This window comes from Sus scrofa, chromosome 16 (assembly GCF_000003025.6).
Source record: "Sus scrofa isolate TJ Tabasco breed Duroc chromosome 16, Sscrofa11.1, whole genome shotgun sequence".
Classification (NCBI taxonomy): domain Eukaryota; kingdom Metazoa; phylum Chordata; class Mammalia; order Artiodactyla; family Suidae; genus Sus; species Sus scrofa.
The window spans coordinates 55,712,715-55,740,425 of NC_010458.4; the positions used below are offsets into that span (position 1 = coordinate 55,712,715).

The 27,711-nt window shown below is 47.4% G+C and overlaps 1 protein-coding gene across 1 annotated transcript in view; it reads right to left on the reverse strand.

The window, feature by feature from the left end:
- The window catches only part of TENM2 (teneurin transmembrane protein 2), a 3,459,878-nt gene that overhangs the window by 88,442 nt on the left and 3,343,725 nt on the right, over positions 1–27,711 (reverse strand). The window contains 4 exon segments of the mRNA XM_021076712.1: positions 3,619–3,886; positions 4,674–4,935; positions 8,568–8,687; positions 13,520–13,730. Coding sequence (XP_020932371.1) covers positions 3,619–3,886; positions 4,674–4,935; positions 8,568–8,687; positions 13,520–13,730 — 861 coding nt within the window.

Sequence of the window (27,711 nt, forward strand, 5' to 3'; positions counted from 1 at the left end):
AAAAGTACCTATTCACAATAGCCAGGACATGCAAACAACCTAAATGTCCATCGACAGATGAACGGATTAAAAAGATGTGGTATATATACACAATGGATATGACTCAGCCATAAAAAAGAAAAAATAATGCCATTTGCAGCATCATGGATGGAACCAGAGACTCTCATACTAAGTGAAATAAGTCAGAAAGAGAAAGACAAATACCATATGATATCATTTATATCTGGAATCTACTATACGGCACAAATGAATCTTTCCACAGGAAAAAAATCATGGACATGGAGAACAGACTTGAGGTTGCCAAGGGGAAGGGAGAGGGAGTGGGATGGACTGGGAGTCTGGGGTTCATAGATGCAAATTACTGCATTTGGAATGGATAAGCAATGAAATCCTGCTTTATAGCACTGGGAACTCTATCTAGTCTCTTATGATGGAACATGATGGAGGATAATGTGAGAAAAAGAATGTATATATGTATGTATGACTGGGTTACCTTGCTGTACAGTAGAAAAGTGACAGAACACTGTAAATCAGCTATAATGGAAAAAAGTCATTAAAATAAAAAAAAAGTACCATATGATCCAGCAATTCCACTTTTGAGAATATATCTGAAGAAATTAACACGCCATGTCAAAGAGATATTTGCACCTCCATGTTCATAACAGCATAATCAAGAAATGGAAACAATCGAAGTGTCCACAGATGGATGGATGAATAATCACACACTCACACACACACACACACACACACACACACACACACACAGTGGAATATTACTGAGCCATAAAAGGGGAAATCTTACCATTTGCAACAAGGATGGAACTTGAAGGCATTATATGAGGTGAGAAAAGTCAGAGAGAGAAAGACAAACACTGAATGATCTCACTTATATGTGGAACCTAAAAACAAAACAAATGCCTAGAAAAGTATATCAGACTTGTGGTTATCAGAGCCAGAAAGTGGGGAGGGGGGAAGCTGGATGAAAGTGTTCAAAAGGTACAAACTTCCAGATTTGAGGTAAGTAAGTATGAGGGGTGTAACGTACAGCATGGTGACTGTAGTTCACACTGCTGTGTGATAACAGGAAAGTTGTTGAGAGAATAAATCCTATGACTTCTTTACACAAAAAGAATTTTTTTCCTTTGTTCTTTCTTTTTTTAATTTTATCTTTATGAGAAGATAGATGCTAGCTGAGTCTCTTGCACTAATCATTTCACAATATAAGCAAATCAAACTATCATGCTGCATGTCATCAACTTATACGGTGATGTATGCCAATTATTTCTCAATAAAACTGGGGAAAAATGAGCTAGAGATGCAAAGGAAAACCATAGCTTAAAAAAATTTAAGACACCACAGCTACGCCCTTCTCGGTATTTATCCAGAGAACAACAAAACATGAATTAAAAAGATATATGCACCTCTATGTTCACTGCAGTATTTTTTACAATAGCCAAGATATGGAATCGACCTAAGTGTCCACTGATGGATGAATGGATAAAGAAATACTACCACTTGGCCATAAAAAGCATGAAATCCTGCCACTTGTGACAACATGGATGGACCTTGAAGATATTATGCTAGATAAAATAAGAAGTAGAAAGATAAAATTCCAAATGATTTCACTCATATGAGGAATGTCAAAAAATTGAACAAACAAAACAAAACCAAAACAAACTCACAGATACAGGGATGAGACTAGTAGTTACCAGAGGGGAAGGGGGTTGATGGGAGGGTGAAACGGGTGAAGGGGGTCAACCATGTGATGATGAATAGCAACTACATTTGCGGTAGGGATCACTGTGCAGTGTACAAGATGTCCAGTTATAGCACTGGCACCTGAAATGTATATAACCACAAAAAACGAGAAGAAATCAACCAGTTGCAAAAGGTGAATCTAGTTTGGATTCTGATTCAAACAAGTAAAACACTACTATTTTCTGACAGTTATAAGGCAACAGAGAAAACTGAAAATATTGAACAATAATTGGCTATGTGATATTAAGAAATTATTGTGTTTCTCGGTTGTGATAATGATATGGTTGTTATACTCTTCTTTTGGTCACACCCACAGCATGACAAAATTCCCAGGCCAGAGACTGAACCTGTGTCACAGCAGTGACCCAAGCCAGAGCAATAACAATGCCAGATCCTCAAGTGGTAGGCCACCAGGAACTCCATTAGTCTACTTAAATTTTTTTTTTTTTAAATAGTCACACCTGCAGCATATGGAAATTCCTGGGCCAGGGACTGAATCCAAGCTGCAGCTGTGACCTACGCTGCAGCTGTGGCAATGCCAGATCCTTAACTCATTGCACCAGGCCAGAGAGGAACCCGCACCTCCCAGCGACCTGAGCCACTTTAGTCAGGTCCTTAACCCACTGCATCTCACTGGAACTCCCCATCGGTCTCCTTTTTGAGGTTGGCTATCATTTTGATATTGGCTAAAGTCTGATACCTATTTTCTGATTAGCTGCTGTTAATATTAAGTGCACTAGTTATTCCAATAATTTATTACTATCTTTATTATGCTATTAACTCCACTCATTGATGCAGCAGACCACTAGGGCCATATCCCAAGCCTGGGTAACCTGCTCCCTGTGTGACCTTAGGCAACCTGTCCTCTCCTTCCTGTCCCATCGGCTCAGTGGGGAGGATGGGAGTGCCTGTTCAACAGGGTCCCTGAGATGTTACCCGAGACAAAGGCTGTAGCAGCACGTTCTGCACCAAGGGAGCGTCTGCTGAAACACCCGCTGCCAATTACAGGGAACATTTCTGATTTGCTGGTTTCTTATTTTGGGAACTTAGTGCAGTTGTGAAAACCAGGATGAGCCCACTGGTGAAGACAATACCAGATTCTGGATTTAAATTAATCCCAGACAGCCTTCTACAAGTAGGAATACCCTGGGCAGGTTGATATTATCCACAGCTCACAACTCTTCCAAGACTGATAACCACAGGACGCTTCTCTTACGATGGTCTTTCCTTAAGTGGGGAGTCATGTGATTCTCTCACAGGCAAAGCCTGTGGTGGTTGGACCACCCGCCCCCAGCTCCATTTCCTGGCTCTCTGGGTGTATTCTGTGTCATCTGCAGGTGTCCTCCCTGGAACATGATCCAGCCCCTGCCACCTCTCTCCCCTGCCTCAAATATCCTCCCGTCCACCACATTCCAGCTGCACCGGCCAGTCTTTGTCCTTCAAAAACATGTCACACATCACGTCCCTTTCTTTTTTTCCTGCCAGGAAAAGAATGCTCTTTTTCTGATTTTCGCGCAGCTCTTTCTCATTCCAGTCTCTACATAAACATCACCTGCTGAGGAGCTTTCCCTCAACGCCCACCCGCCGGGGCCACCCCTCCTCCCCAGGACACATCACCCATTTTTATTTTCATATTAGCACTTATCACTGCTTGATATTTTCCTGTCCAGTCTGTGTTTGTCATCTCAACCCCGCCTAGAATAGAAGGTCCACGGAAGAGGACTGTCTGTCTCTCTGATGGACCACTGCACCCCTATCGAGTAGAACAGTGTGTGTCACATCCTAGGAACTCAAAAAATGCTGGTCAAGCTTAAAGCAGGCCTAAATCCAAGGATTGGGCATGTTGAAATGGAAACATACCAACAGCATCAGAAAGTCCGTAGACCCTTTGGCCGTAGGCGTCCGTCTTGTCCCAGATGAAGGTGTAGGCCAGGTTGGGAGAGGCCTGGAATGACTTCTGGAAGAGGTGCCCCTCAACAGCCACCATCAGATGCACCTTGATGAGGTTCAGGGGCACCGTGGACTGGGTCATGGTGATCTTCAGCAGCGACTTGTAGCCTGCCGTCCTGGAGCTCAGGTAGCGAAGCTTCACGGTGGAACCAGGGAGCTCAATTTCTTCATGAAGCACCTAGAGAGGAAAGGCCAGGTGGCTCCATGGCATCCAACGCACCCTGGCAGCTGGGCTCTCTGCAACCCGGAGCTGCCTGTCTGCGACCACCCTCACCAAAGCATTCCACCCTGGGTGGGGCGCAAGCTTCACTTCCCACCGCTGAGAGAGAGGAAATAAAACCACCACCAAAACGTTACCTTACACTCCCGAGCGAAGGGGCTGAGGTTATGATTTTTGGATTAATAATTATTCTTGGTCACTGTTGTGTTTCTTTTTAAAACCACGCTGCTGGCAAAAGATGTAAATAAGAACAGCAGGCTTTATTGCTAGTTGCATGCAAGGAGGCCGCAAGAGGCTGTAATTATATGAACCTGCAACTTCCACTGACAATTGGTATAAAGCAACAGGGAGGCAATAATGTAATATGCCCTCTGTCGTAACGCCGATGTAGATCATTAAAGCGCCTCTTATCATGTATCTCTGTGACTAACAGGAATAAAAAGCAATTTGCAGGTGGGTTGCACATATGTATATTGTTTTTATTCTATTAAAAGCTCCAGTGACTGCCAAAGTCTTGAACGACTATCGGAAAACATCTGGAATGTCCAGGAGAGATTCAGTTTTCTCTCCAGTGATGATGTGCTCTGCTGTCTTCTCACTTGTTGGTCCCTCCCCCTTAAAGGTTAGTTTCTGGCTCAAGCAGGGAGAGGGATGTGGTGGGAGGAAAGCTGGCCAGCCAGTGTGGATCGGGGCAGGATTTAGAGGTCCCCCCCGCCCCCTGCTGCCCGGGACCCGCTGCTCCTACCTGGGTCTCAGGCACGATGGGATTCTGCCCCGGGGCAGCGCTGAAGAAGGTGGACAGCGGGGAGGAGATGATGATCGGATCCGGCCGGACAAAGCCGCTGAGGTCACAGCTGGGGATGGAGTTCTCCTCCGTTTTCATCACCAGGGTGTCCATGGCGTAAAAGCTATTCCACGGCAGCCACACGGTGCGCTCCTGGCTCATGAACGGGGCTCGCTCGAAGTGCAGGGTCAAGGAGGCGCCGCCATTGGCAATCAGGTCAAACCTGGAGAGGGAGGAAGTGGCTGCCCTGAGAGGGGTGACCTCACCTGCAGACCAGGTAGTCTCTGGCCAGGGAGGGGCTGAGCAGGCAGGAGAATGAGGGCTTGGTTGGCAGGTGGGCTGCGTTGACACCCAAACGCTACCACTTACTAGCTCTGTGACTGTGGGCAAATTACTAACCCTCTCTGAGCTCTAGTTTCTTCATCTGTGAAATGGGAATAATTAAGCCAGCTTCACAGCGTGGCTGACAGAATGAAATATCATGAGGAACTCAGAGCGGGGGCCGGGGGGGGGCAGCCGTGGAAGCCTGTGAGCTAAGGGTGGCCCACCACCTGTTTTGGTAGAGTTTTATTGGAATACCAGCCACACCCATTATCCTCTCCAGCTGCTCCTGCCCTGCAGAGGCAGAGCTGAGTAGATGCCACAGGAACCACGTGGCAGGCAAAGCCTAAAACATATACATTTCGGCCCTCAGCCGAAAACGTTTCCCCAGCCCTGGTGGAAAGCATTTAGCATCATGCTAGGCTAATAGACGTGTTCACTAAATAGTGCGGTTATATAAATATTCGATGCTAGGACACAGAGGGGGTCGTGAACATTTTCTTTTCATCAGCTTGTGCTGTTTCTGATTTTTTTTTTTGTTTCACAGAACCTTAACTTTTTAAAAAAGATATATATTTTCTGAGATTATATTAGCTTCAGCTGTATACCATAATGATTTACCTTTGTGTATATCGTGAAATGATCACCATCCTAAGTCCATTCTTTACCCCACAGAGTTACAATTTTTTTTCCCTTGGGATGAATACTTTTAAGACCTATCTTAGCAACTTTCAAATATAGAATATATTTCCGGGAGTTCCCGTCGTGGTGCAGTGGTTAACGAATCCGACTAGGAACCATGAGGTTGCGGGTTCGGTCCCTGCCCTTGCTCAGTGGGTTAACGATCCGGCGTTGCCGTGAGCTGTGGTGTAGGTTGCAGACGTGGCTCGGATCCTGCATTGCTGTGGCTCTGGCGTAGGCAGGTGGCTACAGCTCCGATTCAACCCCTAGCCTGGGAACCTCCATATGCCGCGGGAGCGGCCCAAGAAATAGCAACAACAACAAAAGACAAAAAGACAAAAGACAAAAAAAAAAAAAAAAAAAAAAAGAATATGATATTTCCGACTAGAGTCACCACGGTGTACATACACCCCAGGACTTATGTTATACCTAGAAGTTTGCCCTCTTTCTGATATTTTTTTCCAGAACACAAATTTATTTGGCATTTGGATGAAACGTTTCTCACCATTTCTGACACATTTTTTTTTTTCTTTTTTCTTTTTAGGCCTGCACCTGTGGCATATGGAAGTTCCCAGGCTAGGGGGTCGAATCAGAGCTGCAGGTGCTGGCCTACACCACAGCCACAGCAATGCAGGATCCGAGCCGTGTCTGTGACCTACATCACAGCTCCCAGGAACGCTGGATCCTTAACCCACTGAGCGAGGCCAGGGATCAAACCTGCAACCTCATGGCTCCTAGAGACAAATTATTCTTAAGTTATATTTCTGTTTGTTCCTCAAGAGCAGGCTGGATGTCTATTACTAGTAAAGGTAGTGTTTTTTTTTCCCCAAATTAATGGGAAAGGATGTTAAGGGAGAGAAGTTTCTCAAGTTTAAGCTTTTCTCCTCCACCAGGATCCCCGGGCAGTGATGTTCTCTTGCACACACTTCAGAATCCCCAGCAACTAGCAGAGTTCCTGGATGACAGTAAAAACTCAATGAAAATATATGGACTCATTGGCTTCATTCAATTTTGGTAGCCCTTTGCTGTTTTTCAATAGCTGTAAAATGAGCAAACATGGTAGAAGAGGTTATTCATTTGTTTGTATTTTTATTTGGGGGCACTGCTGGGGATGGTTTTGTACAGGGTATAGAACCTTCTTCCTCGTGCGTAGGACCAAATCCAACCATCCATGTCTGTGGCACACACGACAATCCAGATTGTGGGGCTCCTCGGAGCATTTCCAAACACACCCTGTTACTTCCAGGGCTTTGTGACCCTGAGCAAGGTAAGGAATCACCAATCCAGGAGGCTGCAGAGATGCTCTGGGAGGTGGATTTGGGCGATAATTAGGAAGCGGCAGAGAGGGCTGGGGCCCCGTGGAGTAGGGAGAGACAGCAGACCAAGGATGCAGAAACATCCTCTGGTGCCCTTGCGGGACTTACAGGGTGAGAACACTGGCTTTTAAGCATGAACAAGCGCCAAGGTAGCTCTGAAGATTGACGTTCGCAGTCCTAGTGCGCTAATTAGGTGTGTCTAAGGAAATGGAAGTCTGAGACACCAGAAACCTAGTGACTACTGAGAACATTTGGTTTCAGAGATGAAAGTAGGAAGACAGGAGTTCCTGTCACGGCTCAGTGGTTAACGAATCCGACTAGGAACCATGAGGTTGCAGGTTCGATGCCTGGCCTTGCTCAGTGGGTTAAGGATCCGGCATTGACGTTGAGCTGTGGTGTAGGTTGCAGACGTGGCTCGGATCTGGCGTTGCTGTGACTGTGTTGTAGGCCGGTGGCTACAGCTCCAATTAGACCCCTAGTCTGGGAACCTCCATATGCTGCAGGTGCGGCCCTAGAAAAGACCGAAAAAAAAAAAAAAAAAAAAAGAAAAAGAAAAAGAAAAAGAAAAAGCCCTGTCTTCGCTAGGAAGACAGGGCTACTCTGAGTTAGTAATCTTTGAAACTACCCTCAAAGCTACCTTGGACATTAGGAAATAAGGCCCGATTCTTCACCACAGAAAGGCAAGAATCACAGTTCATGATCTGTTTATGATTTTCCAGACTCCAGTTTTATAGAAACAGTGTTGCATCAGATGTACAGCGAGTTTCCTCTTTCATTTGGAATAGAACACGAGTGTGTGTGTGTGTGTGTGTGTGTGTGTGTGTGTGTGTGTTTTAAGCCCAGGATGGGTAGGTATTTTCTCCTTCTTGGAGACTTCTTTCCTTCTTTTTATCTTTTTCTTTAAATTTCAACTCCATGACCAACGGATTAAGGAAATGACAGAGCTTTCATCTTGGTGGGGGCTGCACGGGTGTGTGTTTCCAATCAGAACATAATAGGGAAAGGTTGCCTCCTTTACACAGCAGGGTGACGGCTAAATGTATTTAATTAGACTTCTCTGATTACATCCCACCCCCTCAAAACAGGAGCAAAAACAACACAACTCCTAAAGCCACAGATGAAAGCAGAAGGGGTTCACCACAGGACACTGTGTCATGCGGATCCCTGTCACCCTGCACTGCGTTTGATTTAAAATAGGCCTGAGGTTCCAAGAGCTACTTTCCCTTCTTTCTAGGATCTACCCCCTCCAACCCCCCCTCCCCAACACACACGAAAGCATTTACCTGCCATGGAAAAAGCGTGGCTGTTGGCAGCCATGGATAGGTTGGCTGCTCTCTTATTTTCCATTTTTGAGACCATACCAAAAGGCAAAAAATATCCCTGGGGTAGGGGGGTGGAATTCTCTCTAGAAGTCTGGCCTGGTGGGTCTCCCCCAGGTCCATGAGGGGGAACCATGTGGTTCCCAGCCCACAGCACCATCTGTCTCTCTGTCTGCGCCCTCAGTCCTAAGTAAGTGGAGCCCCACAAAGCTACTTACGTGCCATCTTGGCGGGTGATGGTGTAGCCGTATTTTGGATACTTGACAAAAGACACGTTCACACCAATCAGGGGAGTCCCATCTGTAGTTACTACTTGGCCTCGGATGAGAGAAACCAAGCTGAGAGAAAAAGAAACACAAGCTTTTGAGCCACACACAGGAGAGAAGGGGAGGTGGGGGAGACGGTCGAGTTCCCCTTCCCTTGCCAACGTCCCCACCCCCATCCTCGTCTTGTCCCCCAGGCAAGGAGAAGACTTTCCAACATGTACTTCTGGCTTTACACCATCACACCTCACAGAGAGACGTGGGCAAGAGGGAGGTCTCAAGGCTTGATTCCCCTGAGGAGCAGGCTGGGGTGACATCCACGGGCAGCATCTGCGGTCCTTTGGCCATGGGGTCCCCCGGCACATCCCCTCTGCCCATGGCTTCACTCTGTTTCCTGACATCGCTTGACTTTTGCTTGGCCCAAGCTTCCGGCTGCTCCTCATCACTCATGTTTGTGCCTTAGCCTGGCACAGAGAATATTATCCTCGGGTGAGAGCTTCCCCATCTGGCTACTCATTTCCTTTTTTGGCTTTGCAGGAAGGCAATGTTACTTTTCTCCCCCAGGCTGGGATGTCAGAGGGAGTGGGGGTGGGGAGCACTCAGAGATTTTTTTTTTTTTTTTTTTTATGAGGCTGGGACATATACATATATTGTTTTTTTGTTGCCTTTTAAGAGCAAAATTTCTCATAATCCATGACAGCCTGAGGAAAAGAGAATATTAGAGAGTTTGTTTTTTTTTTTTTTTTTTCTGGTAGGCCCCTATTGGAGCCTGGATTTCGTGGAACTATATATTTCTCTTATATCAAATTCCTGCTTTCATGATTCGTGGCAGGGGAGAGAGAGGTGGCTGAAATCCCTCCCAATTTTTTTTTTCCACTGGGAGAGTAAAACTCCCCTCTCTCCAGATCACAGTAATTAGAACTTTTCCAAAGATGCCAGGACTCAACCAGCTCCTTCTGGGAAATCCCATAAAACAACAGAGATGCCACAATATTCCACTCAAGATCTACGCGGAGAGAATGCACACGCCTCCTTTCACCTGAATTCTCTTGATGTCACAGAGAAATGGGCCAATGAGAAGTCCCATTTTTACACGGAGCCTCCAGCCTACTAGGCAGGTCTGCAGCTGTATTGTTGGCTGTCAAGCCACTGGGCAATTTGGCAGATGCAAGAGGTTCTCAGGCATCCAGGTTCCTGGATGCACTCCCGATTTCTGAACTAGGTAATAAAGCTGACCAGTTCTGTGCCAAAATCTTGGCCACGTCTGCTCAGATTTTGGCATGCTCTCCCTTCTGCCATCCCAGGTGACCCCCAAACTGGAGGGATGCTCTCTCCAAGCACCTCTCTTTTTAGAAGCAATACCCCTAACTCTTCAACTCCGACCCTCCAATCTCCAGAGGGTGTAGACTGTTCCACTGACAGCTCTAATTGTCTGCTACCGGCTGCCTAACAAATGAATTCCATTTTTAGCTGGTTCCAACCACCATGCTAGAGTCTTTTGAAAGCAGAAAACTAATTTATGAAAATAATTCCTTTGTTCAATTCTGTTTCCTTATCTTAGCTCAGACTAAGATTTCAGGCAGGCCTTGGTAGACATTATGTTAAAATCAACGATGTGTGTTGAGGACCACAAGGGACAAACTGCTTGCAATGAGAAAACAAAATTGGGAGTACATCTCACAGGGGAGTTCCCCCCACCCTTTTTCGTACAACTGTTATTTCTTTTATGTTGAGTCTTTTTTTTTTTTTTTTGGCTGTGCCTGCAGCATGCAGAAATTCCTGGGCGAGGGATCGAACCGAGCCACAGCTGTGACAAAGCTAGATCTTTCACCTCTAGGCTACCTGGGAACTCCTGTTATTTCTTTCTCTCTCTTTTTTTCGATCTTTTTAGGGCTGCACCTATGGCCTGTGGAAGTTCCTAAGCTGGGGGTCAAATCTGTGCTGTAGCTGTCAGCCTACACCATAGCCACAGCAATACCAGATCCGAGCTGCACCTGCAGCCTACATCACAGCTCACAGGAATGCTGGATCCTTAGCACACTGAGGCCAGGGATCAAACCCACATCCTCATGGATACTAGTTGGGTTGGTTACCTCTGAGTCATGATGGGAACTTCCTAACTGTTATCTCTTTTAAATCATTCCCTTTGTGTTAGACTTTGCAGAGGGCCATTGGACTGAAAAGAGCTGGGTCGCCTATGATTTCCACCCTCTCTTTTTCTAATTTTTCATTGCTGCCGGCTTCCTAGCGTTTCTAGGCAGACGGTTTGCAGAAAAGATTCAGCTAAGACATGTTACCAGTTCATTTCTATTTATGATTATTGATGTGTAACAATTATCACATTATCTAGATAGTGAGATCTGCTCTATAAATTATAGTGGTGGAGTCAAGGCATTTTAGTTATTTTTGTAAGCCATTATCTAGGGGACACGCCTTTGTCGACATCTTGCATTAAGTTCTTTCTCACTCCTGGCTTTGTCCTTCACTATTTGTCAGAGAAAGTGCCCTGAAATTCGCATGCCTGGTGAACTTTGACCTACGTCTTGGGGGTAACAATGCGTATTTCTGCATCATAGATCCACGCCCACGTGCTGGAATGTGGGCTCATCTGGGTGGCGCTGTTGATGGCTACCTTGAGAGCCTCAAAGAAGCTTTCTCTGGGGATTATTATACTCTACCAAATATTCTGGAGTCCCTGCCTGTTCTCTTACGTCTTGGCTCTGGCTCAGGGTGCCTTGGGGAAGAAGTTAACAACGGGAGAGGAGACGATTGATTTTTAAGGCACAGGTGAAGAAGGAGTATGAAGAGGAGAATATAAGGAAATTACTGGATTTAGGGTAGAAATAATGAAACGTTAATAGGGGGCCAATTGAAACAGAGTAACAAACCTTTGAGCATTTACAGTATAAGCCAACTGTTGGCAAGCCTCACTGAAATGCTTATGGACTGGTCCAAGGGCCAGTCATGAGTCTCCAGCAATGGGAATTATGTTCCTAATTAAAAGGAAACATATCTACAGAATGCCTGTCCCAGAAGTTAATAAGCAGAGAAAATACTTTTTTAGATCAAAGACCTGTGGTTTCTTTAATTTTTTGGAGGGTTACTTGTATTAAAAGAATATTACTGTGTGTAATAGAATCTACACATATTAATCTGATTTCCCCAATCGATAAAATAACATCTAGGAGGTCAAATAACTTGCCTAATGTGACACAGCCAGAGGGTGTTAGGGCTGAACTAGATAAGGGCTGAGATTATTATTTTTTTTCTTTTCTATTTTATTTTTAGAAAAGCTGGACAGACAGAGGCTAGAGTTGCTGGTCCAAGGTGACCTCGTTAAGAACGAGGTCTCGTAGTCAAAGAGCTGCCAGAAGTTGGGGCTGCACAGCTTCCCAGAGAGTTCTAAGGGGCTGGAGAATTAATTGGCTGTACCATTCCCCACCAACTCCCTATCCCATCCTTGCCAGGCTCTCCAGGAAGGAGGAGAGTCTCAGCTATGGCCTGATGATGCCTCTTCCGCAGAGTCTAATGAAGGGGGGGCCCAAGACCATCACTTGTAAAGTCAGGGTCTCCTCTAAGAAGTGAAGCCTGATATTTCTTTCCTTCACCAGCTGGAAGTCTGCTTGAGCAGCGTATTTCCTGAGTTGCGTCTGGGTCTGCCCAGACCTAAGTGAGGATGAAGAAAACTAAGGAAGGAAGGTATGAGGGCTGTCAAAAGGGAAGGAAGCCAGAACAAATTCCTGGCTCCTAGAGGCTCCCAACCAGTAGTTCTTATTTCTCTGTGGGAAGGAGTAGAAGATAGGGTGGTGCACCCCCAAGAAGATCATGCCTGGCCTCCTTATATCTGCAGACACGAACGTTATCTGGACCCAGACTGACCCAGAGTGAGATCAGAGATGTGTGGGCCCGCCTGCAGAAGTCCCCTGCCCTCCCAGTCTTCCTTCCATCCTCAGAATCAGAAACAGTGCCTAGGAGACAGAAGGGGCTGGGGAGGATCTCAGAGCCAACTCTTTCCCTTGCTTCCTTCTCCAGGGCAATTCACTCCAGACAATTCAGTTTTGTCCTGGAGGGAAGGGAAGGGCCAAGCTGAGGACAAAATAAACTCAGAATTTTCCCCTAGCATATCCCTAAGCCTCAAATTAGCAACTGAGAGCGAATGTAAATGCTAAGAACCCCTCACCGTTTTGGAAGGAGAGAGGAAACACACTGGCACCATGCCTAGCACAAAGCAGGCAATTAGTAGACGCAATTGATGTGTGGGTGGCTCTACGGATTGGAGACAATCTACATCAAGGTTCTAGCTCGTCAGAGGTGCTCAGTAAAGTCTAGCAACTGGCATCATCTTGATTCTAAGAGTCCACAAATGATAAGTTATGTTATCAGGTTTATAAGCTTTTTTAAAAACACTCTTTTGGCAGAGTTCCCTTGTAAGGCCGTGGGTTAAGAATCCAGCATTGTCAATGCAGCATTGGGTTGCTGCTGTGGTACGGGTTTGATCCCTGGTCCTGGAACTTCTGCATGCTGCAGGCACAGCCAAAAAAACCCCCTCTATTGAATGAAATATTTCAGTGATGCTCAAACCAAAGCCACAAGCAGAAGTATTCTAAATGGAAATTTAAAACAACAATAATGTCATAAAATAATAGATCATAAAATGGATCTAGAAACCAGGCAATCAACAGGTGTCTTCCAACAGCTTCTGGGATGCAGGTGGCCAAATCCTATGGAGGGACCAGGACTCTATGCTGAAGCTTGACCACAGAGAGTAAAGAGCCTTCTGTGAACTGGAGCAGGGGGCTGCTCCCACGGGTAGTTTCCAGGGCAACCAAACCCACAAGAAAACCAGGAGCTTGGACAGGAAGGGATGCATCGACCTGAGCCATCTGCAGGGACAGAAAAGTGCCTACCTGCTGTTGAAGGGGTTGTCTCCAGGAATGATGTGGGTGCTGTCTTTGCCAGCCAGGAGCTTGATGCGGTCGTAGAAGGACTTCACTGCAGGAGAGTCTGTCTGGCCTTGCTGAATGATGTCCAGGGGGTCCCGGGACCCCCTGCAGAGCAGGCTGTTCTGACAGGCTGACTGCAGGCAGCAGTCAGGGTCCAGACAGTCCACCAGGCCATCTGGAAGGGCAGGGGTGGAGTCAGGGTCATCAGATTTCATGGCAAGAGGCTGCGTGGAGACGCTCACACCTTTATCCTGAGCAGCCTCAACCCTCCCCAAGGTCTGCATTGGCAGGTTTCACACAAGCCTAGTATAATTCCACACATAGGAAGTGAAAGACTGAAAGGAAACAGCTGAAAATGTTAACAAATGGTTATCCTCAGGTAGTAGATTCGTGTGTCCCTCTTTTTTTCTTTCTAGTACTTTTTGGGAATTTCTATGTTTTCTATCGTGAGAAAGTATTACTTGAGTGGTTGGCCACAAAAACAAACACTTTGCTCTTAAACAACATAGCGCAAGCAATTACCCGTTACCAGATCTCAGGGGCCCGAGCTCATGGGTATACAAGTAAGCAAAATGCATGGGGTCCCTTAAATCTTGCTTAATGGAGAAAAGCATTCCATCTCTACTCCCTCTAAGCCAGGGAGAGAACTGCTGACTAGCTGGAGAACCAAGACTGATGAATTTGACATTTTCCAGGAAATGTGGAGAAATGGCTTTGGCCTGAGCACCCAGAAACTAAGCCCTCAGTTCACTCAATGGCTTCTGTGGCTTCTTTGCAATACACCTGCAGGACCTTGAACATCCTGACTGATTGGCCTAGATTCCTGCCCCTCCATCCCTTTCCTGAACTGATTCTTATTCGTTCACCTACCCTTCAACAGATATTCGCATGCCACCCATGTTCTGGAAATAAGGCAGGGAACAAAGAATGGTGGTGTCTGTCCTTAAGAAGGTGAGAGCATAGTGAAGAAACCAGAGCTGACACATCCTTTAAGACCCAAACTAGGTGTGGCCTCCTCCAGGAAGCTCTCCTGATGATGCCTCTGTCCTGTTCTGTGCATTCCCGAATCAGAGATTCACGGAGAATGGTTCTGCATCCAAATCCTGTGGGGGAAAATCAGGGGCCTACCCCAGACCTCCCCAGGAAGAGCTTCCAGGAGCAGCTCCTGGAATCTGCATTTTAAACATGATTCTCAGATGTTTCTAATGTGCAAGAAATTTTAGAAACTGTTGTTAATAATGCTAACTTCCTTGTACTAGAATTGCTTATCTCTGTATGCCTGCTTTCCTGTCTGGAAAAGAAGCTCTTTAAAAAGAAGAAGAGTGTCTTATTCATGTTTATATTCATGCCTCACGTAATGCCAACCGTGGAACCGGGCACTCCACAAATGTTTGTTGAAGGAATAATTGACTGTTTCCCATCCCTCACATGTCTGTTAGGTCTGAGGATGGGAATGTCTAGGGGAGCCTTTGCTCCCCGGAATTCCTATTAGAATGGGTTCGTCAGCCAATCCGTATTCACTCTGCTGGGAATTGAACACACACTGGAGGAGCTTGGAAAGTAACTTGCTTACACCTCCTTGATTTGAGAGGGAGGCAATTTGGGGCCATAATTAGCATCACAGAAACACGCACTCAAACCCTGGGCTGTGACTTGACAAACACTTGAGCTGGAACGCTGAATCAGAGACCCGGCTGTGTGCTTTAAATTTACTTCAATGTAATTTTTTGGCATTACCCCTTTTGCTTGGTTCCGCTAATGAAACTGAAATATGTAATTTCACCAAAGTTCCACTGTAATTTAGCAATTAATGTACAATGATTTTAATGCATTACTTTCTTTGTAGCAAACAAACAAATTAGGAGGTCGCGTGTTCTGCTCGGTTTTAAATTACGAAAACTAGCCTCTCATTTTCCACATGGGCAAATGTTGCTTGGGTGCCTCGTAACGCATTTGATTTACAAAATTTCTTGGAAATGCAGACACAGGAGGGTGAGCAGGCATGCAGCCTTTAAATTTAAAGACGTTTGAAGTCAAGGGTCTGAGCATCTGAATCAGGTACCTCCCAGAGCCCTGCAAATCTCAGACCCAAGAAACGGCGCTGGGGAATCGTATCCTAGCAGCGGCGTGACGGTGAAGCGCTGCTTCAGATCCCCGTTCAGATCGTCCAGTGGCTCCCAGGGCCCTTGGCAGGATAAGAAAAATAGGAAAAAAAAGAGCATAGGCGCCCTTTACCATCACCTTCCAGGACCGCCTTCACCAGGCAGGAGGAATCTACCACGCGATGCCTGCTCTGGATTTAAAAATACCCTGCTGAGCTATGCTGGCAGGGCTTCATTCAGCCGCGGCAGAAACTTCTCAGGTGAGAAGAAACCCACTGTTATTAGCACTAGAGATTTCTTTAAGGCCACCGGCCTCTTCCCATTAGGAGTTCCATCCATCTCTGGTGGCCTTTCCCTCCCGAAGCCACGGATGGGCCCCCTCCTCACCCCCGCCCCCGCCAACCCTTTTACACTCACTCCATAGAACCAGCTTGAGGGCCTCCTACCGGGCTCCAATAACCACTTAAGACAGGTTTTCCTATTAGGCACTGAACATTTTCCTCTCCCAACCCCCTCTGGGCTGCCGCTTGTTCTGGGCCTGCGACCGCTTCCAAAGCACGGACCTCAACTTTCCCCACTGTTTGGTTGACTCTGGGCTTTTTACTGGAGGGCCACACCACACAGCAGCAAGAGCAGATGGAAAATGCCAAAAAGAAGAGAGAAATAAGAAGGATGTGGATGAGGTCCGCCTACATATTTACATTGACCTGCTTCAGAGCTGGTGCACGTGGGGTGCTGTCCGTTATTAAGTGCGAGCATACGTTATGCCTGTAATGACCTCATCATGTTTCGTGATTATGGGCTGCTGCTGCTGAGCACTTGCAGACGACACTGTGAACTTGAAATTGGCACTCCAATCTCCTAGTGGCCTGTCAGTCATGAGCATCGCATCTTTATGCCAGCAAGCCCCTCGCATGGAGCCTGACATGGCAATCTTCAGTAAATTACCCTGTCACTGACAATCTTGCAGTTATCTCGCAAACAATCAAGCAGGCAATCAAACTGTTCTGAATTGCCAGTTCAGGACCTGAGAGGCTGCCAATATCTCCATTCAACAGGGGCATGAGAGTGGCACAGTCCCCCTATGACACCGGACGATTTATTTTTTTTTCCCTTTATACGCCTACTTATTTGTTTGTCTGCTTGGCTTTTTCCCTGGTGAGAGAAGTTTGCAGCATCTTTGAAAAAGGGCCTCCTTCTGACTCAGCGGTTATGGGAAAAGTGACCCAGGCCTTCCTGGTTGGCTCCTAGCGGTGTCCTGGCTCTGCTTAATAAACATCCTCATTTACTTCACACTGTGAGAGGGGGCCAGGGAGTATTACCTAGGTGCTTTCTGTCCGAACGCTTGCTGAATCACTGCTCTGGCCCTCTTCTACACAATACGTGCTAGGATAATTGTAACGGCCATTTCAGAGAAGGATGGACGTGGGGAAACTTTCTGGAAACAGCAGGTGAGGCATTCGTTTACATTGCTTTTGATAAAGACAATCAGAGGACTCTTGAGTAACAGTTTTGGCAACATGAAACAGAAAGCAGGTGATGCTAAACTGAAGCATTGGGATGGGAATTCCTAAGGTAAGAAGCTCAAAGCCGACCCAGCATTAGAGGTACGAGCCTGTGGAATCCTCCAGTCCCTGGCTGTGTGCACTGAGAAAGATGATCAACCTTGCTGAAACTCAATTTCTTTGCCTTTAAAGCTGAGTAATAACGGTGTATATATCATAGGATTCTGTGATGGGGAGTGGAGACACGCAACATCAGTCTGCATGTAGTGTGTTCAATGAACGGCAGGCATGACCATAACCAGAAACCTCCTGAAGTTTTCTACTTTTTCAATTTATAAAAACTGGACATACAAATAAATGAAATGAGGAGTTCCCATTGTGGCTCAGCGGTAATGAATTCGACTCATAAAACCATGAGGACGTGGGTTCAATCCCTAGCCTCGCTCGGTGGATTAAGGATCCAGGTGGCTAGGACTCTGATTTGACCCCTGTAGGCTGCAGATGCAGCTTGGATCTGGTGTTTCTGTGGCTGTGTGGTAGGCCTGCAGCTACAGCTCCAACTGGATCCTAGCCTGGGACTTCCATAGGTCACGGTGTAGCTCTAAAAAGACAACAAAAAAGAAAAGGAAATGAATGTTCTCTTATTAGTTTCATTTATGGGTAAGGTGCATTTGGCAAGAATGCTATGTTTTCAGTTAGTGTTAAGTTAATAATAACTGACAGTAATAATAAATGCTATAGATTGTATATATATATATTTATATTCTTTTTTTCCTTTTTTACAGCTACACCTGCAGCATATGGACGTTTCTGGGCTTGGGGTCAATTCAGAGCTGCAGCTGCTAGCCTGTGCCACAGACAACACTGGATCTGAGCTGCATCTGCAACCTACACCACATCTTGTGGCAACGCTGGATCCTTAACCACTGAGCAAGGCCAGGGATCGAAACTGCATCCTCACGGAGACTGTGTCAAGTTCTTAACCTGCTGAGTCACAATGGGAACTCCATGGATTTATATCTATTCTTGATTTAAATCTTCATGGCAACCCTACAAAGCAGAATAATATAGCCCTTAAGCTGCAGACTCTGGATCAGGGTGTCTGGGTTTGAACTTCAGATCAGCCACTACCGATCTGCGGACCTTGGGGAATTAACTGCTCTGTGTGCCTCAGTCTCCTTCTGTACAAAATAGGAGATTAAAGCAGTAGTTACATGCACAACACTTGCAATAGTGCCTGGTGGAGCCAGTACTCAGTGACCTGTGTATTATCCCCACTATCACAATATCACCCATCCTATAGAGTTGGAAACTGAGGCTCAGAGAAGCTAAGTTATCCAAGAGGCTAAGCAGCAGCTTTGGAGACAAAGCAGGAAAAGGCACCCAATGAGATAATCACCCCTTGTCTTCACTCTCAGAAAGAGGAGATGTGTTTCCTTCCCAAAGGGAACCTGAAGACAGGGCAGTGGACACCCATCAAGCCAGGAAAGTGTGGGCAGCCATGAGATGTAATTACTTTCGAAGGCCTGTCTGCTTCTATAGCTGGGGAAGAACTTGGCTGGTTGAAATGAACATCTGAAAAAGGAATCAATGTGAGAAACAAGATGCTTGGGAATTCATTCCCTGCAACACAGGTGGCCAAGGACCACACTTATTTACCTGTGAGACTCAAACCCCCTTTCAGCTATTTACTGTCGGCACAAGGTGGCACTTCTGGGTGGGCTGCAGCTTTGTGTCAGCTGTTTCTGGCCCTTGCCTAGTTTCTTCTGCAAGACTTTTTTTTTAGCTGTGCTTGCAGCGTGTGGAAGTTTCTGGGCCAGGGATTGAACCTGTGCCATAGCAGCGACCTGAGCCAGATCCTTAACATGCTGTGCCACAAGAGAATCCCTGCAAGACTTTTTAAGGAACTCCTAAGCAGTCAAGAGATTTAACCTCAAGGCTTAAACTGAACACTTACTCGTGATGTTATGGCTCAGGGGATGGGGGCCACGGGTAAACGGAGAGGCTACAGAGAAGCCACAGTAAATGCCTGGATGTTTCCGAGTTGGCTGAAGCTTGCACGTCTTTTCTGTCTAGGGAAGGCTGCCTGGGTCCGAGCATCACTCCTATAGGGAAGGGAAGGCTCTAGGAATGAGAAGAGGTTTGTTTCCTTTATTTCCCTTTTGATCTTTATAAATTGGGTCACTTTGAGAGAATCTGGATGGGAGCATTTGGGTCAGTTTTTGGTGCCTTTTGTTCCCTGCAGCTTGGTAGGCAAGGGATTCACCCCTGCCACCTGCACGAACTCTCCAGCTCTCTTGGGTGTTAAAGCTTCAGAGGAGGATCCAAGTTTAATTTTTTTCAGTTTTATTTTGTGACAGGGTGGCACAGGTTGAAGCCCACACCTGACTTCCGATACCATGGGTAGCTTGGCTGGTATCTGCACGTCTGCATGCAGCACCAGGTTGGGCCTGGGCAGCAACTCAGCTTTGAAGAATGAGCCCCATTCTTTCCAGAACGTGGGTGGAGGAGAGGGACCACCAACCACCAAATCGACGTTCCCTCAGTGCGCCAGGAGGCTGGGGAGTGGACTGGTTTAAACTTGGGCTCTGAGGAGTACACACTGCTTCATTTATAGAATGTCCAAGAACAGGCAATGTTAATGGATTACGGGAGAACGTGAGAAATTGTAGTCCTCACCACGGGGAGGCATTGGCTGGGAAAGAATACAGGGGAATTTTCTAGATCTTCATCTTCTTCACTCGGATCCTTAGATGAATATATCTATAAAAATTCAGCAAGCTGCACATTTAATTTTTTTGAAATCAATTACCTTTTATTTATTTATTTTTGGCAGCATCGCTCAGTTGCTTGATGTGGGGACTCAGCTCCCCGACGAGGGATTGAACCCAGGCGGCAGCAGTGAAAGCGCCAAGTCCTAACCACGAGACCACCAAGGAACTACCCAGGTGCATGTGGAACATTGTGCACTTGATGTATTTGCTAACAGACTCGCTTTCGGCAGGATCATCAACCTCTCTGTGCTCTGTCTTCCTCATTCACGAAGAGAGCTTGGTGCTGATGATGTGACGATACCACACAGGAGCACTGGGGGGATTCAATAAGATGGTCCTTGGAAGGTGCTTAGAACGGTGGTGAGCACCTGGTCACCTACTAAGTGCTTCTGAATCCTTTCCACTCTTTCCTTCTTTTGGCGTCTTCTTGGCATCATATAGTTTGTTTTGCACGAATGAGGTACTAGCTAAGTTCTCATTTTCCCCAAGAAACATCCAGGGAATCCAGGAGGTGAACCCAATAAATCCAAGGGCCATTTCTGAGATCAGTTAATAACGAGGAGGGGGAAATTAATGATGCAGTGGAGAGAAGGCAGGAGGCAACAAGTTAGGGTAACGTAAGGAAGGGGCCTGCCGTGCGTGCTCTCTGTGATGGAGGTGAAGAAGGGACAGGGGGCGCTGGAGAGCACCCTTCACTCTGCTGGCTGGCAAAGGCTCTTGAATTTTAGCCAGAGACCTAAAGGGGGGGGGTTTCTTGAGTAAAAGGAAATACGGAAATCACAGGATTGTTTTGCCTTGGGAGTTAAGGTGAGCTCTTGCAGGACCGAGTCTAAAGTGTGTGAGGCCCCTATCTACATAAACAATTTGAGTTACCTGCATCAGCACTATTCTGGCAGCCTGATTGTATACAATCTTGGAAAAGAAACCCTCCTTTCAGCCAGCAGGAGCAAAAGACTTGCTGATCTGCCCTCTGGAATTGAGGTTGGGCACTGGACCCTGAGACAGTTCAGAGATGCAAATTGCCAAACATCTTAGGGTATCCGGTCAACCCTACATGCATGGGGGTGGAGGTGAGGAGAGGTAGAGGGTCAGAGACCACCTTTAAAGGGAGAAACAGGGCCCAGGGCTCATGTGGGTCCTACTCCAGGTAAGGGTGCTCCTTAGTCATACTGCTAATCTGGGCCAGACCCTGCCACTGGAACAGCACTCAGAAAAATTTAAGGCAGGCACGCCAAAGCTCAGGGAACCATTCGCCCTGGGTAGCACTGGGCTCAGACAAACACAAAATAATACAGGCTTTAGAGTCTGGTTTTAAAACCTGTTCTATCACTCATTAGCTACATAACCTTGGCAAGTGACTGATCTCCCGTGACTCAGTGTTCCCAGCTATCAAATGGACTTAATAGCACCTCCTTCACCAAAGAGCATGGGGATGTTACAAGATGGTGCACGTGAAATGAGAAGACGAAGGTATTGCATGTAACACAAGGAAGAACTCAGTAAATGGAGGCTATTCCTGATGCTTCCTGCTCTCCACCAGGGAAGGGCACTGTTCTATTTGCATTTTACCCAATGCCTGCTGACAAGTTGGAAGTGAGGGATAATTGAAAGTATTCTGGCTTGATGTAACTAAGAAGTGAAAGGAACGGGCAAGGCTGACTTGATTTAACCTGGCAATATGAGATTAGTTCTTCATTGCCTCTGTTAGGTCTCCCGCATTGCCAACCTTTTAAAGCAATAGATTGGCTGACAGGGTGCTCATTTGGAAAGTTTCAGCTGCCATTAATACCCTGGCTGCCTGATGCACCGTTGTTCCGCAGGCATCTCCACACTCCCCCCACGGAGCACCCGCCATTCTTAAATATTGCAAGGAGTAAAATTCTATTTGCTCTCCTTATGCAAGGTCTATTGGAAGTTTTCCTCTTGCTTCCTGTCAACTCTTTTTGTCGGTCTCTGAGTTCCAAGGCCTGGGATCCTTGCCCCAACGCACCTTCCAGCTTTTCTTATAATTTAGCAATGGAAGATCGATCATGTCCAACTAGCAATCTGGCAGAGTAGAGCCCTCCCTGAGAGCTGCTTTGCTGGCTTTCCTGGTCTTCAGGATGGATGTGGGAAAGAAAGCACAGCTTCGTAGGAAAACTCAAATGCTATTCCTGAAGGCAGAGATGCGATCTAGGTACAATCTCTCTTAAATATGACTCTGGCTTTACCTTGAATCTACTGGGGCATCTGGTCAACCCCACATGCATGAGGGTATGGGTAAGGGATGGTAGAAATTTTACGACAATGAACTTCGAGTGTGTGTGTGTGGTTTTCTGAATGGCTTTTTTTTTTGGGGGGGGTGCTTTTTAGGGCCTCACTCAAAGCATATGGAAGTTCCCAGGCTAGGGGTCGAATTGGAGCTATAGCTGCCGGCCTACGCCACAGCCACAGCAACTGGGATCTGAGCCACATCTGTGACCTACACCACAGCTCATGGCAATGCTGGATCCTTAACCCACTGAGTGAGGCCGGGGATTGAACCTGCATCCTCGTGGATATTAGTTGGGTTTGCTTCCACTGTGCCACAACAGGAACTCCCTTGAATGGCTCTTAATCAAAAATGAAACAAGTGGACAAAACCCCAAAACGCTCACAATCAAACCCTCACTAAAGCTCAAGACCCCCTGCTCTGAATTACTGAACACGTCCTTCAAATATTCACGGCAGTATAAGTGACTCTCAGGGACTAAAGCAACTTTTCCAAATGATGACTCCTGGGGGATGTTAATAGGGGTTTCCTGAAACAGAAATAGAGCTGGGACAGGAGGGTCTGGGGTCAAATACAGTTGAGGAGATGTGGTTAAACAAAGTTAAACTGGTTTTATCACAGCAGGGGTTCTCAGAGCCTTTGAAGACTGAATATATATTAGGCATCCCTACTCTTGCAGTGGGACATGCAGTATTCCTGATCATGGAGCATTTCCCTGTAACAGTCTAGCACCTTACTAGCTGGGAAGCACTTCATAAGAACATAGGGCTCTAGGTTTGGGGGTTCTGTCCTACGAAGGACCAGCTAAACCTTTATCTACTTAACAGTCACAAGCAGCAGCCCCATGCTTGACTGAGCTTTTAATAAAATGCAGGCTATTAGGTGATCAGGCCTGATACAAACCACATTATCACCATTGGCACCTCAGCTCAGAGCCTCTGTCCTTGGGCTCCTGGAGCCTCCCAAACCCAGTGCACTTCAGCACAGGGACCCTGTGCTAGGGGACAGCCTCCCAGGGGTCGGCTGGATCATGAAGTCTTAATGGCAACCACGGCTAATGAGAGTGAAGAGCTGGCACTTACGCAAAGCTTACTAAGTGCCAGGCACTGTGCTAAGTGGTTTCCACACATCCCCTCAGTAAATCACCACCAGAACTCCAGGCATCATTAGCACTGCTGTTTATGGATGAAGAACTGGAGACGTAGAGACAGTTTAAATAACTCGCTGGAGACCATGCAGCTTCTACATGTGGGGCTGCATTTTGAATTCAGTTTGCTGTACTCCAAAGTCAATGCTACAGGAAGCTGCCACCATGAAACGTCCTGAAGGGCCGACACACAGAAGCTGGTGTACCTGCCACGATGACATGCTTAGTGCCTGTGCCAAGCTCTTCGCTTTCAGGCAAACAGAAGTGGGACAACTTAAATACACGTTGAAGGGTGGTTCATGTTTTGGAAAATCAGGACACAGAATGTTTTTGCCACTCTCCACCCCAGCTCCCCACTTTACCCAGCTCCCACTTCTGACGTGGGTGGACCACCACAGGGCTGTCCCCCTGCCAGCGGCTTCAGTTCCTCTGTGCTCCCCCAGCCTGCACCATGCGACCTCATCGAGCATCGTCCAGTAATGCTCCTGAAAACCCTTTGAGGTTTTTCTCTGATCTCCCATTTTGTAGATGAAGAAACCAAGGCTCAGAGAGGTTAAGGGACTTGCTCACAATCACACAGCAAGCAAAGGATGGAGGAGCATTCACCCCTAGGCTGTCCACCTCCAAAGCCTACACTCTGGGTTTCCACCCTCAGTTCTTCATAGGTGGCTGCGGGTGACCACAGCCACATCAAGGTACCCCATGAATGTTGCAGGACTTGGGGATGGAAATGTCGAGGCTTCAGAAAACAGCTTCATTTCCAGTTGCCCTTTCTCTCCGTCTTTCTCTCTTACTCCCCCCCCACCTCCCTTCTTCCCCTCCCCCATGCCCTGCTGCCTCTCCTCACCCGACAGAGCCTGTAAGAATAATAATCTCACTTGATCAGAATATTCCCACCTTGGACATCCCTGACAGGCCTCTCCAGCACAGTCTTACCCCTGTTAGCCCAGGGCTGTGTTTTTAATACCTGAGGGATTCCTATCCTGCCCACAGCTGTCTTTCCCCCTTTGCCTTTTTTAAAAAAACAGTGGCAACAGAGAGCAGGGGCCTCTGATCTTAGACTCTGATTTCCCCAAATGCTCGCCCTCACTCCGCTGTTTCTGGCTTCTCCTCGCCCGGTCTGTCCCCACCCCGCCCATGCCTGCTGCCCTCATCAACCACCATTGCAAAGAGCCCACTGACAGGTCAGACAGAAGCCAGCCGATGGCTGGGGAGCCCAGGCCCGGCGGGGGGTGGCGGCCTGGTGGGGTGCCAGACAGTGACCTGCTGGGCCCCTCAGAAAGAAACGGGGCTGTCACCACCGACACCTCTGAGCAACAAGCTGGAACCATTACTTTCCGCCTGAGGAGAGACCCTGTCTCTTGGGAGAGGTGGGAAGACTGGCCCTAGAGCTGAGGGGATTAGCAAGGGGGCATGATAACCGTGTAGAGAATAAAGAAATACCCCCAGCCTGCCGAAGGGGAGAAGGGACCAGACTCAGCTGTCAGACAGGCTTCCTGCTAAATTAGGGAAATTAGAAGGACTAATTCCCAAACATGGCCAGTAGCATGCTCCAGGCACTGTGCTTAACACCCCGTAGAGCTTTTCTTGTTTAATTTCACATGCACTCTACTGCGTAGCTCCTAGGAGCCAGGATGGTACTGCCTGTTATCACAGGACCGGGAGGTCTGCCCCACCTTGGCGGTGTGGCTTTGGGCTGGTTACTCTACCTCTCTGAAGCTCAAGAGCCTCAGCTTCCTCATCAGTGAAACGGAAATAATAATTACATCAGCAAAGTGGGGCTGTCGTGAAAGATTCACACAACCTTATGCAGAAGCACTTAGCGGACCGTAACCATCTGCTTACTCCACCTTCCTCGCTATTCCACGCCTCGCCAGGCAAGATGTAGTGGAGAGGTGAGGGCCCCCTCAGCAGGGACCCCTGGCAGCCCCTGCCTTTCTTCTTGTCTTGGAGGAGATGGTGGAGCTTGCCTACCTACGGCTGTCAGCCCACAGGAAGCCGATACACAGGGTGGGCAAAGTCAACAGCAGGGGTGAAGGGCAACATCACCACGTGCTCACGTCTGAGTGAAAGAAATAATGTATCTCACCCTGGATTTTCTTTGCATTAATAAAATGGTGTCAGGGACATACAGGGACTTGGGTGTCCTTGTAGGCATGTGTTTTTTTAATCCCCGAAACGAAATTGATTCATCTGAAAGGAATCTAGCGAATAAATGACAACTTCGTCCCAGCCTAGATGCCTCTCATTAAAGCTTTCATTCTGCAATTCACTTACTAATGAATTGACCAAGACAGACAGGGACCCTGGAGCTGTGAGCCTCGAGTCTGGAAGGGAAACAATCAACAAATAACTGTATAAGAGGCTTTGTGAGAGTGATAGTGTTTTGAAGAGAAGTAAAGCAGGGCAAAGAGTTGGAGAGTGATGGGGGGAGTCAGGGATGGTGGCTCTGAGGAAGTGATGCTTGGGTAGAAGCTTAAAGGAAATGAGGAAATGAGTCACGGCAACATCTGCAGGAAGAGCTTTCCTAGCAGGGGGAACAGCAGGTGCACATGCCCAGAGTTGGGATGTATTTTGTGAGCTAGAGGAAGAACAAGATGGTGGGTGTTGGGCCAGATGAGGGAGAGGAAAAGAAAGAAGAGACGAGAGTGGAAGTAGGGGCCTGCTTATGCCAAGCAAAGCCAGCATCGCACCTGGATGCCATCCGGTGGCAGATGTGATGCCCTGGGAAAATATGAGGAGGGGCGTGATGCGACCTGACTTTGAAAAAGCTTCTTGTGATGGCTCTGCGTGGGATAGACTGGAAGCTGCAAGAACAAGAGTCAGCCCATGGGTGGAGGAGTGAAGCTATTAAGAAACCAGGGCCTGAGTAATTAGGAGTAGAGATTGGAAGGGGCCAGACACAAATCTGTGCGGCAACTAGCACAAAGGTGGCATGGGACAGAGCCAGGGAAGGTGTCCCCAGGGTTCATATACCAATCAAGTTGCCACTGCCTCAAGAGCCAGAGCATCTTGGCTTGTCCCCCCATCGAGCAGCCCAGGGCCCCACACCTGGAGACGTCAATCCCTGCAGTCACTTGAACTCCCCTCAAAAGGACACATATTGTGTCAAGACAGTGGTTCTCAAAGTGTCACCATCACCTGGGGGCTTGCTAGAAATGCACATCAGTGGGCCCTCTACTAGATGTATCAAATGAGAAACTCTGGGGGGTGAGGCCCCCTCTGACCTGTGCTTTATGCCTTCCAGGGACTCAGAGGACCACTGACCTATGAGAAACGTTAAGTGTTTTACGCCCACAAACTCGTCTAAGCCTCACAGTATCCCATAAAATAGGAGGCATCGTTAACCCCACTTTGTTGAGGACAAAACGGAGGCTCAGAGAGCAAGAACGACTTGCTTCTGCTCATACTATGGACTGGCGTAGGAGCCGGGACGTGAATCAATGCTCCGTGACCCCAAAGCCTCTTTCTCGCCCCACCACCATCTCTTCTATCCTGATAGGCACCAAGGAAACATAAGGCCAGGCCCCTCTTTCTTCCCTGCTATGAGCATGTGTGTTCAGGAAGGATTCCAGCAGATACATCATCATCCTTCTGCCTGATGGAAGAGGTGTGGCTGCAATTTTGGGGACCGAGATGCTAAGTGGAGGGTGGCAGGGTGAACACTTGGGGCAAAGTGCGCTCTGGCCAGCGTGGCACACTAAGCCCTGTCTCTGTCTGTTCAGACCCGGTTCCCCAGCCTCCCTCCTCTACACCCTCAGACTTCCCAGATGTTCCCAGATGTGCCTGCTGCCTCTTGCACTCTTGCCATTTTCCCTGCCCAAATGCCTATCTCTCTTTTTAGGAGTGGAGATTGGAAGGGGGCAGACAAGGGCGCATCCACAGATCTGTGTGGCAACTCGCACAAAGGTGGCATGGGATAGAGCCAGGGAAGGTGTCCCCAGGGTTCACGTGCCAATCAAGTTGCCACTGCCTCAAGAGCCAATTCCTGAGTAGCTTTCAAAATGCAAGCTTTCGGGGATCTGGGAGCCTTCGATGTTCCCCTGCAGGGCTGCCATCACCCCCTGGCCTTACTTCTATCATGGGCCCTTAGGGTACGGCTTTGTAGTGACTGTGCCTCCCCCACACTAGACCTTGGATTCTCTGTGCACCCCTGAGTCTCATTCATTCACACAGAGTAGAAGCTCCACGTCTATTTGTTGAATGAATAAATGATTTGGGGAGGGTTCTGTCCAAGAGTGTGGCTTGCTCGGGGCGAAATGTTTGCCATCATCACCATCAATGACAAGGGGTCTGCACAGGGTGGGGACTGGGGTGCAGCGAGTGAGGCTCACCTAGGTGCAAAATTAAAGGCGGCACTGACTCTCAGATATACAG